A 16129-nucleotide genomic window follows, 5' to 3' on the forward strand; every position below is an offset into this window, starting at 1 on the left:
TGGAAGTTGCTTCCTGGATACTTGATTTAAGCTAGGGCTTAACAAATAGAAACTTGAGGCCATAGACTTGCACAAGTTACAGATGTAATTGCTCTGAAATTACTACAAAACCATTTTCATAGCTTAGAATGGTTAATTTTCTATTCAAAACGGACATTCTTGTATTACTTAAGAATTATTTACTAAATAAAATTTCCGTTCTAGATTTCCATTTATCATTACCGCAATTCTTTCTGACTTTTATTTTACCACAAACAAAATTAAAAATATCTAGTGAAAAGCTCCCTATCTAATATTAATTCTTCAATGTTCTTCTATATATGTAGAAATAATGAAGATACGGAACAACGATGGACTTACCTGTAAATCGGGAATATTCTTCAATTCATCTGAGAAATTTTTACGATCTTTATTGTGCGTCATTGTACCAGAGTTTCCGTTATAATGTGAACCTGACGCAAGTCCTGTGTTGTCTTTATCTAAACTATGATGTGTGAGATTCGGAAATCGAAAACTAAATTTACGTCTTGGACTTTGAGTCGACGGTGAATCTTGTGAGACTAAATCGTTCATAGAACTAGAAATGAGAAAAAATGGAATAAATATAAATAAATGGCATAATGTAATATGAAATATTCAAAGCATTCTCTAAAGAGGAGACTCTTATGAATATGAAAAAACTGTTGGAACCTTAAAACTAGAGACCGAAAAGGACGACGAGCAGCGTAAATCTGAATACAATCCAAATGGCAACTAACTTTAGTGAGTGAATAAGTAAGATAATATAAGACTACTTTCTCTGAATACATGATAACTCAGATCCTCAACTTCGCTGTGAAATTGAAAAAAAATAGGTTCTTTAAAACCAGTATATTGTTCAATGAATCATTATCTATTATTCCATTCGTTTCTTTAACACGTACTATAAAGCGGCGAGTATCCATGAACAATAATTCGCGCGCATGATTAGACAACCTTTAATAGATGTAGCACGTGTCAAAACACCCCGAAAACTGAGTATTGTGTGAACCAGGAAACTCACGAAAATGAGCAGACTTTACCGATAAAACTATGTTCACAGACGATGCATGTTTTCTACTAATAGATTGCGAAACTATTGTAATCACAATTACAAGAAATAACATTAATTTCAAAGAAAACCCCCTCTTCTCTCAAGTAAAAATACGCCTTCACCTCTAACCGCACAAACTTCCTAAGACTACTCAAAAGATAATCGGTGACTGGGCCTATTATGCCGCTAAACAAGTTCATCATCATGTTTAAAAGCAAAACGCTATCGCCCCCGCAAGTATAAATCGCAAATATTCCAAACCGCAGTCCATTTTACTAACATTGAATTATTCACTTTATCATATTCGAAAAAAATGTACACGATAATTTCTTCACGATTACTGTAAAATGTAACGAAATGTTGCTTTGAAGATTTGTTGACTTGCCAAATTCGCTTGAGTTGTTCATTTGTAAATTATTCGCTTGTGATATGTAATGTGTAATTTTCCTCAAAAAATTAATTTTCACAAATTTCTATTTATTTCTGTTTATTTTCACAAATTTCTGTTTATTTCTGATCGGAAAGTGAAGTATTATTTCCATTTACCCCTTGGTGGGGCATAGTGCGTCAACCACGACTACGTGCCATCGTCCACGATTCACTGAAATCTGCTTCAATTCCTTCCAAGACTTCCCGAGATGCCCACATTATTTTACAATTCTCCGCCAAGTGCTCTTATCGCCCTCGTCGGCCAATGGAATCGTCGCTCTCCTTAATGCATCACCTATCCATCGACGCTTTCGCCTTCTGATCACAGCGTTCATGGGTACGCCGACCAAGTATCATAAACGTCACAGGCAATTATTGATGAAGGCTTCGAGGTTTTGAGTAACAGTAAGGATAACTCTCCATGTGTCACTCCCATAGAGCAGTGCAGAAAGAACACTAGCACAGAACAATCTCAAAGTGCAGCCCCGGTGGACTCAACTTTGGACCTCAAATTCCTCTGAGATTTTACCTCGATGCAGCACATAAAATTTTGCGTCATCATATATCATTTTAATAATAGCTATTAGTTTCTCCAGAATGCCCCTCCTGCGTAGAGCACGCCAGATGCACTCCCTGTTCATACTGTCCTCTCTGGGAAAAGGCTCAGACTTCCAGGATTTCCGTATGAGCTGAAGGAGCAGAAACTGCAGGTGTAACAATGCATAACTTTTTGTGGACGCCGTCGGCTTTACTGATGGCCCAGATGATTTCTCGTCTATTTGCAGGGGTTTTGGGATGCAAACATAAATTCACATTTACTCGGGTATCGTTTTTATCTAAATCCACTATGACCAAATCGAAATTCCCAAGTCTAAAACATTGGTATTAACCGAGTTATCGTAGAGTCGTAGCTAGCTAGAAAAACATAATCAGAAATATATACTTTTCATCATGTAATACGCAGATTCACTGATGATTACTATCCTCCTATCCCCATTTCAAATAAGCATACCATAACACACAAAACCTTAAAAAGGTACCATCGTACTGGAACGAAGATCTGTCAAACCTCAGGAAGCTGACCAGAGGGTTTTCAACATCTGCTACAGGCACAAATACTGGCAATCGTTCAAGATGATCAACGAAAAAGTTAATTCATAAGCGCAATGGAAAATAAAACCAACAAAGATTCGGATCACTATCTTATTAGCACGATGCCCGGGCTCTAATAACAACACCACCTGAAAGTGAACACGGAAACCATTTATAACAAAGCCCTTCGTAACACCTATAAGGGAATGCCGCAATAATCGCAGCTATGCTGCTTATCGGCAATGTAGCAATCTTCAAGAACGCGGGCATGCACAGAAACCTGTCAAGGACTTCGTCGAGTAGAGAAGCGACTTCAAAGATAGAAAAGGAGGCCTAGAAGAACCGGATGAAGCCTTATGCACCTCGATGCTCATCCTGTCGAAATGAAGAAGAGAATTTGGAATTTGGAAAGATGGGTTGATTACTTTGATGAACTGCTCAATAAACAGTCATAAGCTTATCGGCTTAACAGTCATATGTCACCAGGAACTGATGGGATTACACCCATAATAATGAGGTTGGAGGGGTATCGTACGCTCTTGGATAATATCTAAGTTAAGAAAAACGATGATCCAATCTGACTTGGGAAACAAGGAAATCAGTTGACCACAACTGTGAGCAGAATGGTGCTCTCGAGTTGGTAGTGATGGATGAAATTCTACGGATATTGGACATGAGCGAGGTGAAGGTGGTAGCGTATGCCGATGACTTGATAATATTGATGTTTCCCTCTATTATGAGTGAAATTATGAGCGGCGCGTTTGGTGCTCGGCGCTGAACAAGAAATACAATAGAGCAAAGCTTAATAGGATTCAAAGAACCGCGTATACTGGCGCTACTTGGGATCGGCAGTCCTATCCGGAAGATGACCCCAATATGCCCCTGCACTTCCTCCCGCTGGACCAACATATTAAATACCCTGTAGTGTGCAGTGTTGACAATCTATATGAGGATATTAGGCAGTGAAACCCTACGGCCACAGTAATAGAGATTATTGTGGGACATGCAAGCCGAGCTAATATACTCATTGTGAACGACAGCAGTAATTAGGGCTTTGTACTCAGTGGCGACATTCACCAGGCTGTTAGGACATGGCAAGAATGCGTTGATCATGTTGGGCGGCGCGTTTAAAGCCACCCTATTCTAGTTTTTCGGTCATAGGAACGTAATAACCTGTGCCAAATCTGCTGGCTCTCAAAATCTAAACCGGCTGGATTCTGTTTTCTTGCCCTTCCCACAGTGGTCATGGTCTTAGAAGTTTGAGGCATCAGACCGATAATTGAACTGACAGCTACCTAGCCTACCCACACCCAGTTAACCATAAAGGAAAAGATAAAGACAATATATTCGAGCGACCTAACACCACAATTCTGGACACAGAAAATATTTTTCGAAGGGGAGAAAGCAATTGAACATTTAACAGAATTAAGTGTAAACTTGAAATCAAATTTGAAATCATAGTGTTTTAAGCACAGATTATTAATTGTAGACTTCGAAGCCGACCGAACGGTTGACAAAATATTATTCACTTTTCAGCTAAGGACAGACCCATCAATTACAACCCTCGACCATTGAGCACGGATCATGAATGGTTTTTACAATGCACGTGAACTGGAATGCACACCTTTTTCAATTTGAGCGAAAATTCTAGCGAAAGAGATTCTGCAACTGAACGATGTAAGATGTAGAGTACTCCATTTTCTAATGTTGCATTCTACTTTTTATTCTGACAAACCTTACAGTAGTAGACTAGAATCCGATATCGAGTTCGTCGTCCTTTCTTAAAGTATAACCTATCCATTGCCACTTCCGTTCTCTAATCACCACATCTAGAGAGACTTTTCAGACCAGAATAGTACATCGATGACACGGCGAAGTGGTTAAAAAAAGGTGTTATGGTCCATTGAAGTTCTCCACATCTTCCGGCGAAGGCAGTATCGAGAACGTCACCGATAACAAAAAGGAACAGTATCGGCGGCAAAAAATCAGCTTTTAACTATGAATTGCTCAGAAATTTTACCTCAATGTAGCACATGACATTTTCCAATAGTATATGTCGCTCTGATAATAACTATTAGTTTTGCTGGAATGCCCTTCCTGCGTAGAGCATTCGATGAAAAACAGGTAAAACGGAGATCTGAACCACGCACACTGCTCCAAAATGATCTGAAGGGTGTTGATGTGGCCAATACGCGCCTGCTTTTTGTCGATTAAACTTTCCATTAGTGTGTTCCAGCACACTTTTAGCTACTACCTTTGCGACGGTAGGGAGCGCGCAGATAGTCCTCCAATTATCACACTGGGAAAGACCTGATTCCCACGAAGAAACAGCTCTGCAGAGACAACCAAAGCTGCGGTGCACAATTTCGCAAGGAGCGTGACAACCGCAACGGCCTTGTTGAGTTGGAGAAGTATTCCGTATTCGCATGTTACCCTGACCATATCCTGCACGAGAGGTGGAATTTCACCAATTGCTATAGATTGAGAACCCTTCCACCTCTCCAATTGCTCGTCGTCGTGGATGTGAAGTCTACCATTAACGTCCCTCAAAGGACTACCAAGAGATTTGATACCGCCAGCCAGTTCTTCGTAATGCAGTTCTAAAGAACAATACTGTCACCACCAATGCACAAAATGCCCAATCTGCTCGATCCAGCAATCTTTCTCTAAGAAAATGCGTGCTCACACACAGTGAATATTATCAATATATAATTACCATATACGCCTATGTGAGGCATGACGCGTCAATCACACCCATGGATCATTACTGTTGGTCCCTGGCAATGAAGCGATGCCTCCACGATTTTCTGAGAAGGAGGCATTCCTCTATTGCTCTATGCCACGTACTCCGACGGTGACCCACTCGTCGGCAATCCTGGGTATTGCGTTCCATTGTATGACATACACTGCAAACCAATTGCCCTCCTTCTAAATGTGTGCTATGTACTGCTACTTCCACAGTCTGGTCACCACATTCACAAATATTTAGGCCATATATTAACGAAGTTCTTCATTAGTTATTGTCTCAGGCCAGTTAGAAGGCACGACGCAGTCATGAGTTAACAAAAGCTGGGAGCACCCGAGTGACAGGGGCGGTAACTTTCCATGTACTACCCCCATATAACAACACGAAGTGTTAGTGCTGAAATAGCTGTATTTCCAAATTTTGAGCAAAACAACAAAAGTCGATTAAGCGCTGTTAATGTATCGAATAACATCACTGTTACCTAGAGATACAAATTGTTCGTGAGCTTGATTCGTGATCACTAGTTTAGTTGGGGGGGACCCCCGACCTTCTCCAGTCAAGGCAACATGACTAAACGTCACTAATAACAGTGAGAAGCAAAAGTACCGATAAGAATATCGCTGACAATATATAACCCTTGCGGGGAAGGATCTACTACAGCAGGAGCAAGAGCAGAAACCGGCATTTTCTCAGCCAATCAAGTCTTCAAGTTGTCCCTTGATGCGTTCAGGAAACACGAAAAAAAAAACCTTGCTATCGCACTCCAGACGAGAGCCCTTCTTCGGAATCGCAACAATCGTTCTCCTTTTTCACTCATTGGGCAAAATCTCAGATTACCAGGAGTTACGAATGATCGGAAATAACTCTGTAAAGACAGGGGCTGCAGCTTATCAAATCACCCAGAAGAGCCATCTCTTCTCGATGATTCGCAGAAAGTTATACAATTCAAAATCGTGGTGAAGTGCTCCTTCTACCTGTTCAGCTGCTCAGCATTGTAGATGAGAAGCCTACCATTAACATCCCTCACAGGACTACTAAAAAGCTGCATGCTGTAAAAAAATTATTGTTATTTGTCGTCGCTTCTGCTTCCCTCATCAATATAATGATTTTGTTTTTGTCACGGCGTACACTACATTGTATTTCTCGGATTCTGCCATAGTAACGGAATACCAGTGCGCGCAGCTATGAAAAAAGGCTCACCTCCTTATGTTCATCGAGCCGCCTCCAGGTCAGGTGCTTTCACTACGAGTTTCGGTCGGATTGTTTAGAGTTTGCATTTTTTTCTCACTATTGGACAGGAAGGTATCGTGAGTTTTTAAACAACTTTTATCACAAAAGTTTACTCATTAGAGAGATAAAGAAATGGTAACGGTTAGATGAAAGGAATCATAACAAAAATATGGCTAGCAAATTCGGGACAAAGTTCACATAACATCATATTATTCAAGTTCATTATCAATACAAGAAAGCTGTCTTATCAAGAGTCATGGTTGAAACGAAATACTTTTTACGTTATGAATACATCTTTTTATTTGTCATATACGAGTCACAAATGCAACACTACGTCACCGATTAATTACTTCACTTTAAAGCATTTAGTTGCGTCACACCCACAGCTAATTCACTTCATTATCTGACTAAATTATTCGAGTCGCAAGGAGTTGCAACATAATTCTCAAATGCAACCATATCAAGCAACATTAATGATTGAAGTTTTCATATAATTGCGAAATCGAATGGACTACATAGGTTAGGTTCAAAATTCGACTTGGGACATAACCACAAGTGGAACAGATAATCACGACTAAATAAAATTAATTATAAATCTGACAAATTATACAAGCTTGAGTTGGAACTTTTTTTTAACCGCCAATATGCAGATTAATTTCAAATAATTGCATCAAACGCGATGGGCACAACTATGTAGTTGAGGTTGTTGTTTAAGTCTTCAGTATGCCTAACACTAGCCTCAACATTTCTCACTATGAAAAAAGGAACAAAAAAACGCTAAAACCCCCGACACAGAATGATGCAGGAAGTAAGGAAATTTGTCAAACCAAAGCTAAGACTAAGAAAAAATAACGTTTTGTACTTACCGTGTACTAATTTCCGTAGCAATTTCAATGGCTTGATTTAAAATCTTCTCGTCTTTCACTGAAATCGGTTTCACCGTTCCCGTGCTTTTCTTCTTTGATTTATTACCATTCGTATCGCCCCCACTATTTTTTCTAATTAATTTCGAAGCCAACTCCGTGATCTCATTTTTCTTGTTCGTGTGTTCAAAATCAGGTGATTTAGGACCCGTATCCACATTCCCCGATACTGTTGTTGCCGTTGTCGTCGACATCGAACCAAACATGGAATTGATCTCATCCAGTAATGACGGCCCAGTGCCAATTGTTATTTCGTCATCGGAGATTTCGTGATATTCATGCTGGGCATCAGAGTCACTTTCCATCCACTTGACGTTTTTCGATTGAGCGGTTACTGACAAGGTGGGATCATGTAACGAATCATCTTCCAAATTAGCATTTGTGAACGCATTCGCTTCCAGACCGTAATTGTTATTTTGCAAGGCTAGAGTTGATGACGTGTCCGCTGCATTTGCACTGCTGGCGAATGGATTTGATGAGCTAAATACTGCTTTTGGTGGAAAATCGAAAGATGTTCCAAAGGCATTTGATTGATGTTTGGGTGTATTTTCATTTGAATTGACAAAGGAGGGATTTGTAGATGAGGTAGCCTCGGGGAAGTAGCCGCTAGCTGTTTGCAGGGAGTCCGGACTGGTTGGAGTGGGAGGGAGAAGGAGTGGAGTTTGTTCGATATCCTCGGATGGCTTGTAGGGGGTCACGATTTGACGTGGCAGTTGATTGTACTAAAATAAAGTTTATGAAAAGATTATCATTGCCTGGTTGTAATGATGGGCTAAGATTAGTTAACATATTCTGCGCGCACTCTATTTAGTTTGTACATCCCAAGGGGAATATTAAGTGACTTTTTAGTTAGTGTTCCGTTTTTGACAAAAATATTTTTTTATATTTAATAAAAACCCCCTTTTCGGGAACCACCTCTTCCCTACTTCAGTACCGTTACTTTATTTCGTAAAAACACTGAAGAAGTAAACAGAGTCATTTTTGAGTGCGAGTGCGTACCAAATCTGTTAAATTAATCAAATAACTGCAATGTTGTTAACTAGAAAGTTGTAAGCAGTGTAAATGCATAAAAAATCGCTGTGTCATATACTCACGTTCTGAGAGCTAGCTATAAATGCAACATCCCCAAAGTACGCTCCATCTAATCCTACGTGTCCTGTATGCTTGAAATCATTCTGTGGCATCGATATCATTTCCGTCCGAAGTTTCCGTTTGCTTTGCCGATCACTTGTTCGACAAAATGAATCCCTAAAATAATTTCATTTTGGTATTCAATTTCAAAGACAAATCAAAGCTGTGGGGACTAATATTCAATACGCATTGACAGAAATAAAATAAACGCAAGTATGCATGGCGCTTACCTGTTATTTGAAGTTGGAAGACCCTCGACATAAGCTACTGTATTGGCCGGATTGAAAAGACCCGTTTTCCCTGAGTTTAGAATACCCTTCCAATACTGTGAATTTGTACACTTGTCTAAGACTGTAACAATTTCACCCTGCCGATACATTAGATGATCCTTTTTCGGTTCGCAATTACTAACGATTGTTTTTAATTGTTCAGGTTTCATGTCGGGTAGTATGGCATATATATCACTAAATTTTGGCCTTTTTGCCGGATCATGAGCCCAACATTTTAACATTAGACTATAATATTCACGTGGACAACATTCCGGTTGTTCGAGGCGCTGCAATGATTGGGAAGAAATAGTTTAAAAATGATTGTCTGCCGATTTTGATATTTCCTATCCAAACAAATTTTCACACAGTTCGATTGTCAATACATTGGGTTGGGGGAAAAGAAATGTCGTATTTGTGATCGAACTTTATTTAACATACTTAGAATTATCCGATTTAAGTCAAATATGCGCCGTTTTGTTCGTAAACTTGTTGCCATTTAGAAGGCAACTTCATTATTCTCCCCTTATAAAACCCCCCGTCCGTCGTGGAAAATCTTAGACAGTCAGAAGAGATGGTAATCACTTGGTACCAGGTCCGGGTTATAAGGTGGGTGCGACAGGCCATCCCACCCGAACTCCCATAGCTTCTGGCGGATCATTAAAACTGTTTGAGGCCGAGCGTTGTCCCGGTGGAACACAACACCATTTCTATTGATCAATTCTGGCCGCTTCTGGTCAATTGTCTGCTTCAAACGGTCGAGTTGCTTACAGTAGAGGACCGAATTGAGGGTCTGGCCATAGTTGAGCAGCTCATAGTGGATTATTCCCTTCCAATCCCATCAAACACAGCAAAACCTTCCTGGCCGTCAAACCGGGCTTGCGATGGTTTGGGCCGGCTCGCCGCGCTTCGACCTCGATCTTTTTCGCTTGAGGTTGTCGTACGTGATCCACTTTTCATCACCAGTCACCATTCGCTTCAAAAATTGGTCGAATTCGTCCCGTTTCAGCAGTGCATCGCAGGCGTTGATTCGGTCCAAGAAATTTTTTTACGTCAACGTAGCACCCAAACATCCAGCTTTTTTTTGGAATCCAATCTTCTGCAAATGGTTCCAAATGGTTTTATGGTCTATACCCAGTTCCCGACAAATCGAGCGAATGCTCACATGCCCGTCTACTTGGATAATTTCGACGATTTTATCGGTTTCTACGACGATTAGCCTACTAGTACAGGGTGTATCCTCGACGTCCACTACACCAGAACGAAATCGATCGAACCAACGCTGTGCTGTGCGAACCATTACAGCATCGAGTCGATAAACTTCGCAAATTTTTTCGGCTGCCTTCGTTGCATTTTCTCCTCTCAGGTAGTAAAAGCGTAAAATATGACGAATTTCTTGCTTGGTGAACTCCATCTTTGACCCGCTATTACTTGAGACTGGAACGTACGATCACAACACTGTCAAAGAGACACTTGTAGCACAGATTGTAGTCAAATCAAATCGCCGAATAGTATGACCCGGTGTGATAAGTACCACACAAGATATGTTTAAGCGTCGCCATCTATTGACAAAATACGACATTTCTTTTTCCTCAACCCAATATAATATCATTTATTCAATATTTATCTGCGTGAATGGTAACAAATTGTATCTTGCAGCAGACACTAACACTAGCTATCTGTCAACCGTGACAGCCTCAATTTGAGCAAAGATAATACGAAACCAATATCAACGAGCTTATAATGCACGTCATAGAACCGCTTCATTTGTATGATACTTGTTACGTCATTACCTGATAGTTTGGTTCATCAATAGCTTCCAGAATCTGGATGCCTGTCAGAGCTGCCCATGGTTGGAAACCATAAGAAAACATTTCCCACAAACAAACACCATACGCCCAAACATCTGACGCGTTTGTGAATCTGAGATAGTTAATACACTCCGGTGCACACCTACAAAGTTGAATAAACAGTAAGACCTTTGCAATTCCATAAAAGAACATCGAGAGCTCACCATGCAATGGGAAGTTTTAAATTGACATTAAAATTAGTCTTATAATAATCTTTTCCGACGCCTAACGCTCGTGATAATCCGAAATCCGATATTTTAACTTTATTTTTGCTAAAAACCAGAATATTTCTGGCTGCTAAGTCTCTGCAATGAAAAAGGGAGTCCATTTAGTAACCAAAAACAGAATGTTTAAATTAATCTAACAACTTATCAGCTCCTATGAGTGACAAACACTCAACCATCATTTAAAATCTACACATTTTTCACTTACCTATGAATTAAACGCTTATTTTCCAAGTACATCATGCCATTACATATTTGCATCGCAAATTCACATAGAGTCGGTACCGTTAAAAAATTAACACGCAATCCCGAATCCTTGAGGCACTCGAGCAATGAACGTAAATGGGCTAATTCAGTCACAAGCATTAATGAGTCAGTGCCCAAAACGACACCATAAAGTCGCACGATATTCTCGTGATCAATAGAATGCATAATTCCAGCTTCTTTCAGAAATTCCATTGGATTGGATTGCATCCGTTCACGCGATAGACATTTAATCGCAACTTGGATCTGTAAAAAAAGAGTTTATTTGAGAGATTGTGTATAAATTATGTAAAAATGTGTTAAAACGCGCTTGTTTTCTACTTTGTTGCAAACCAGTTTATTTTATGTTCAATGGTTCACGGTGTGAACCTGAGCGTATCTTTCGCGTGCAGTTCCAATTAAATTATGGCGGGAGGAAAGTCCACACTCACATTGGGGTAAGCACCAAACTATCGCCCCTAGTCAAACCCGACATCTTAAAAATAAATAGAAAGCACAAATAAACAGCGCCAGTAAATCGAATTTAATTTAACTCTGACGATGCCGAGCAACCGCATATGAAATGTAGGATCGTCTCCACCCTTCCCTCACATTGAATCCGAAGTAACTCGTTGATAAAACGTTAACCATTTAATAAATTTATGAGAATATCAACCGTGAAACAAAAAAGAGATCATTGCTACTTGAGCAGCCCAATACGCAGATCCTTACGATTGCAATGACTTATTGGGATTGAGCGATGTTCAAAGATTTTAGTCCGTTTTAGTCGACTCAGAGGAGAGCTATTCCAAAAAACCTAAAAAGATGGCGAAATTGACCATGAAGGTCCACCCGCAAAAACTGAAATTCTACTGAAGTGCCCCCGTGCGGTCATACACATCGGTTAAGTGGCAAGTAAAATTTTTAATAATAACACTTGGTGGACTGAAGTGTCCTAAAGTAACCCTACCCCGGAGATCCCCGAGTTTGGAAAGCACAAAGGCGTTTAGACGGGATACTTCAGTATAAATTATGCAACCAATTTCACACTCTGCATCTGGCTGCCATGGATAGTAGATGCTTTTTTCAGGCTCGAAGAAAGTGGACTGCCTCTAAACTGCTTCTGTGAAAGGGAAAGTTGTCACGGCAGCTATTAACTGCCAGCTTTTAGGAGCAGAAATTTGTATTGCTGCCAGACTGCCATCCGACGTCGTGACTTATCAGTTCAGTTTGGCACTTTGTGGAGCCCAATTTACAAAATTAAATTTCCCTTTCTTTTATGAACTAAAAATATTAAAAATAAATTTTAGCAATTCCAGCTAATGACCCAACGACGCCCAGCGTATTAACGACGTTTCCGAGAATGACGTGAGGGCGGAGTTACCCATGCCATCCGACGGCGAAATGAACAATGACTTCGAATCACAGGAATAAATGCCTACGAAGACCAGCGAACTCGAGGAGATGCGATCTAAGTATGATGATGTGCTGCAGCAAAATGAGAATCAGCGTACTTAAATGGAGCTACTGACGAAAGCGATCAGCGAAATTAGGGACGCCGCGGAAATCGCCGGCGAAGGCGGACCTTGTCCTTTTACTCAGTGAGTTTTAGTGCTAAACAATCTTTTGATATTTTGTCATACTGTGGCGGCACGTTGATAGTTTTCTATTAATAAATTGGTGACCACGACGTGATACTACTACTACTACTTTCAGTAACACTTTGAAACTACTTTCAGTAGTAATGTTACGATATTTTCAGAGGAGTGCGCGAATGCAATGGTCTGCAGTGTCCTCGAAAACAATGGAAAGAGTGTCGTTTGCGCACGTGGAAATTCATTTTGACGAATTTAAAGAGGTTGCGGGGTCTGTTAACGCTTTGTTCATCAGGTCCACCAACAGCCCATAGTGACACAAGAAATCTGCGCCTAAAATAGAAGTGCTAATGTCCGCCAAAACGAATAGTCACGGAAACGTTCGGTATCAGCGTGTTTGGACGGGGTATGGGGAGAACCGACACCTCCGCGCCCGTATCGACCAGCAAGCAACGATTGCTCAGAGGGTCAAAAATTGTAAGGCAATGTGGTACTGCGCTTTGGGTAACCGCCGCCGAGGCACCCAGCGAGCCTAGCTTTTTGTTGTGCTAAACGTGCATCCGGTGGTACATTTAGTCACTTGAGCTCCGTATTTCCGATTGTGCCAACAAACCGTCGCGGCCAATGAAGGTCCCGGCGTGCGACTACCCAAACGCCCTTTTCGGGAAGCAGACCACGACAGTGACTGCGATCGAGATCTACCTCTCAAACACAAGGTACCTACAGTCGCCGTAAGTTTGGAAACTGCGTCCGTAAAGGTTGCCACCTTTGTTTTTAAATCCTCAACCGCAATGATGACGAGGGTGCTCTCCGTAGCTATAGTTGAAATTGGTCGTCTCCTTCTCTGCGAAAGTCCTCGGCGATTGGACGAAAACCGGTGGGCCGTTGACGCACCTTCGAAGATAAACCTTCCGCGACACTTCCAATTTCGAATGTGGCCACTGAGTTCTCGAGTGCGGTATGCACTCAGCTGACGTCGCGGCAAGAGCTGCTGGTGGAATCGAGGTGAAATCCTGTAGAACATTACCAGCTATGTCCAACCATTTTGCAGTTGAATTAACTTTCCCCGTCTTCTCAATTACAAAAGCGAGTAATAACGACTATCAGATCTTTCGTTCACACGGACTGGGACAAATTCAAGTCAAACTTAGCGCCTAGTCGGAACTTGAAAAAACTCATTATAATCCGAAACTTGTCAGATCAAGAAATCGACAAAGCAATAATTGTGGCCGGTGGCGACGGTCATCAACGCTACTACACGCAGAAATATGGTACCAAGCTAATAAAAGTCGATGAGTTCGAATATAATTCTCCATCGATGGCGCAAGAACCTCAAGCGAATTTTTCGCAAATATAGAAATAAAAATCCAAAATACAAAGCATTGCTTTCCCGGATTAAATGCTTGAGTGCAATTATTCGGCAAATGGTGGCGAATTTCCACAATAAAAAATAATACGGTGGATTTCCAACATTTTCTGAGTCTTGCATAACTCACCACCATGACCCACAACCTAAACGGTAAAATATCAGCCGGACCTGACGAGATTACCAATTTGGTCACCAATAATTTATCCATCATCCCCTGAAAATTTTTTTTAGCAGTTGTTAATAACTGCATTAATACCGACTATTTTCCATCTACTTGGCAGCAAAAATTGCTGCGATCCGAAAGAGAGGAATCTTCTCCAAACAATGTCAGATCTATTTCCCTACTTTCCAACCTAGGAAAACTTTTTGAGAGAGCTTGTCAAGCATTGTAATCTCAAAAATATTCCCAATCATCAATTCGTGTTCCGTCATAAATACGGAACGCAACATGCACTAAGAACACGACACTGTTGTTTCTAGGCTTAACGTCAACAATAAACTAACCGTAGCTTGCACATTAGATCTAGAAAAGGATTTGACTCCGTGTGGGTAGACGGACTTATATATAACTTCCCAATCCCGATTATCCGAATTGGCATCAGCTTCCTCGAAAATAGGCTGTTCCATGTCAACGTGGGAAACGAATTTTCGGATTTCTTGCCAGTAACATCAAGAGTACCGCAAGGATCCGATTCAGGGCCTACCTAATATAAAGTGTTCACGGCACGTTTCCATTCCTGAGATCGGTACTGACATTATCTAATATGTAGTTATAAGTAGGCATGTTACAGGTTTTTGTGTCGAGAAGTTGGCATCTTTTTTGGCATCAGGTTGGACTACAGTCGTTAATAAGCGCAATCGCGTCTGTACTCTACAATAAACAAGCAAATGGATTCACGTGGAACGAAATCACGCGAAACCCAAAATGGGAGGCATTTAATTCACACTGATACACCACGAGGTAAATAACGGGCAAGTGTACCGGCCATATACACAGAATGTCTGGAAAATTCCCAGACTAAAAAAATACGCTTTATTTTTGCTTCTGGATTAGTTGAAAGGAGTGATAAATGAAAACGAATGGAACCATTGGAATATTAAAACATGGGAAGAAAGCTTTGGAAAGTTCTAAGAAACGCAATGGGGCAAACTGTTGCCAACTGTGAGCACATACTGCCTTCATTGCAGCCAGCGGGAAAAAGACTGTCAATGTCGGTGGAAAATAAAGATCGGAATCCATGTGGCCGCCTCCCTGGAAGACAACCCGAAATCAAAATCGTACAAAAAACTAAAAGATCATTCTCGAAAAAAATGCAAAAGCAAGAAAACAAGCAAACCGAAGCCGAGCGCTTCGGGTATAAAGGTTTTGTATTCATCTTATGTGAGAAACTCTCTACACCATTTTCCATTCGTACATAGCTAACAATATCAAATATTCCGTCATATTTTGCCAAACTCCAAGATACACATATGTACACATAAATCGAGGACATAAATACTGTGTAACCAAATATTGCCTATTACCGCATGACGATGCATTCATACATACGTGCGCATTTAAGTTGATATAACGCATTTTCACGCATTTCCACTTTACTCCGTGCACAAAAGCATACGTATTATGTTAGATCAAGCAGTGCACGGCAGGATAGACTAACGCGGAACATAATTCCCTGAAGTCAACCTATCTCTCTTGAAGGATGAGCTGTCTCTCCTCTGTGGCGGTTCGTGGCTTTGCAGGGGCCAAGCCACTCATCTACCAAGACCGTTAATGAGTGATGATAGCCACACCCTGGACGAGGTGACCCTACTATTAACAAAACACTACGGATCTAGACTGGGGAGTCGAAAAACACCGCCCCCAATTTAGGGTGTCATGCGAACCGTGCCCATTGGATAGTTTGCGGTCGAGGGTAACTATTCGAACGGAGCCTCACTGATCGCTGGTTGCCTCAGTGA

The 16129-nt window shown here is 40.9% G+C and overlaps 1 protein-coding gene across 2 annotated transcripts in view; it reads right to left on the reverse strand.

Annotated features, from left to right (window-relative positions):
* LOC119661387 (activated Cdc42 kinase-like) overlaps positions 1-16129 on the reverse strand; it is a 71671-nt gene that overhangs the window by 32042 nt on the left and 23500 nt on the right. For both annotated transcript variants that reach the window (XM_038070710.1, XM_038070709.1), the window contains exons 5-11: positions 11172-11473; positions 10904-11044; positions 10683-10842; positions 8854-9179; positions 8587-8740; positions 7436-8214; positions 361-577 (exon numbers count right to left, since the gene is read on the reverse strand). In XM_038070710.1, the coding sequence (XP_037926638.1) occupies positions 361-577; positions 7436-8214; positions 8587-8740; positions 8854-9179; positions 10683-10842; positions 10904-11044; positions 11172-11473 (2079 nt within the window). The remainder of the gene's footprint in view (positions 1-360; positions 578-7435; positions 8215-8586; positions 8741-8853; positions 9180-10682; positions 10843-10903; positions 11045-11171; positions 11474-16129) is intronic.

This window comes from Hermetia illucens, chromosome 1, assembly GCF_905115235.1.
Source record: "Hermetia illucens chromosome 1, iHerIll2.2.curated.20191125, whole genome shotgun sequence".
Lineage (NCBI taxonomy): Eukaryota > Metazoa > Arthropoda > Insecta > Diptera > Stratiomyidae > Hermetia > Hermetia illucens.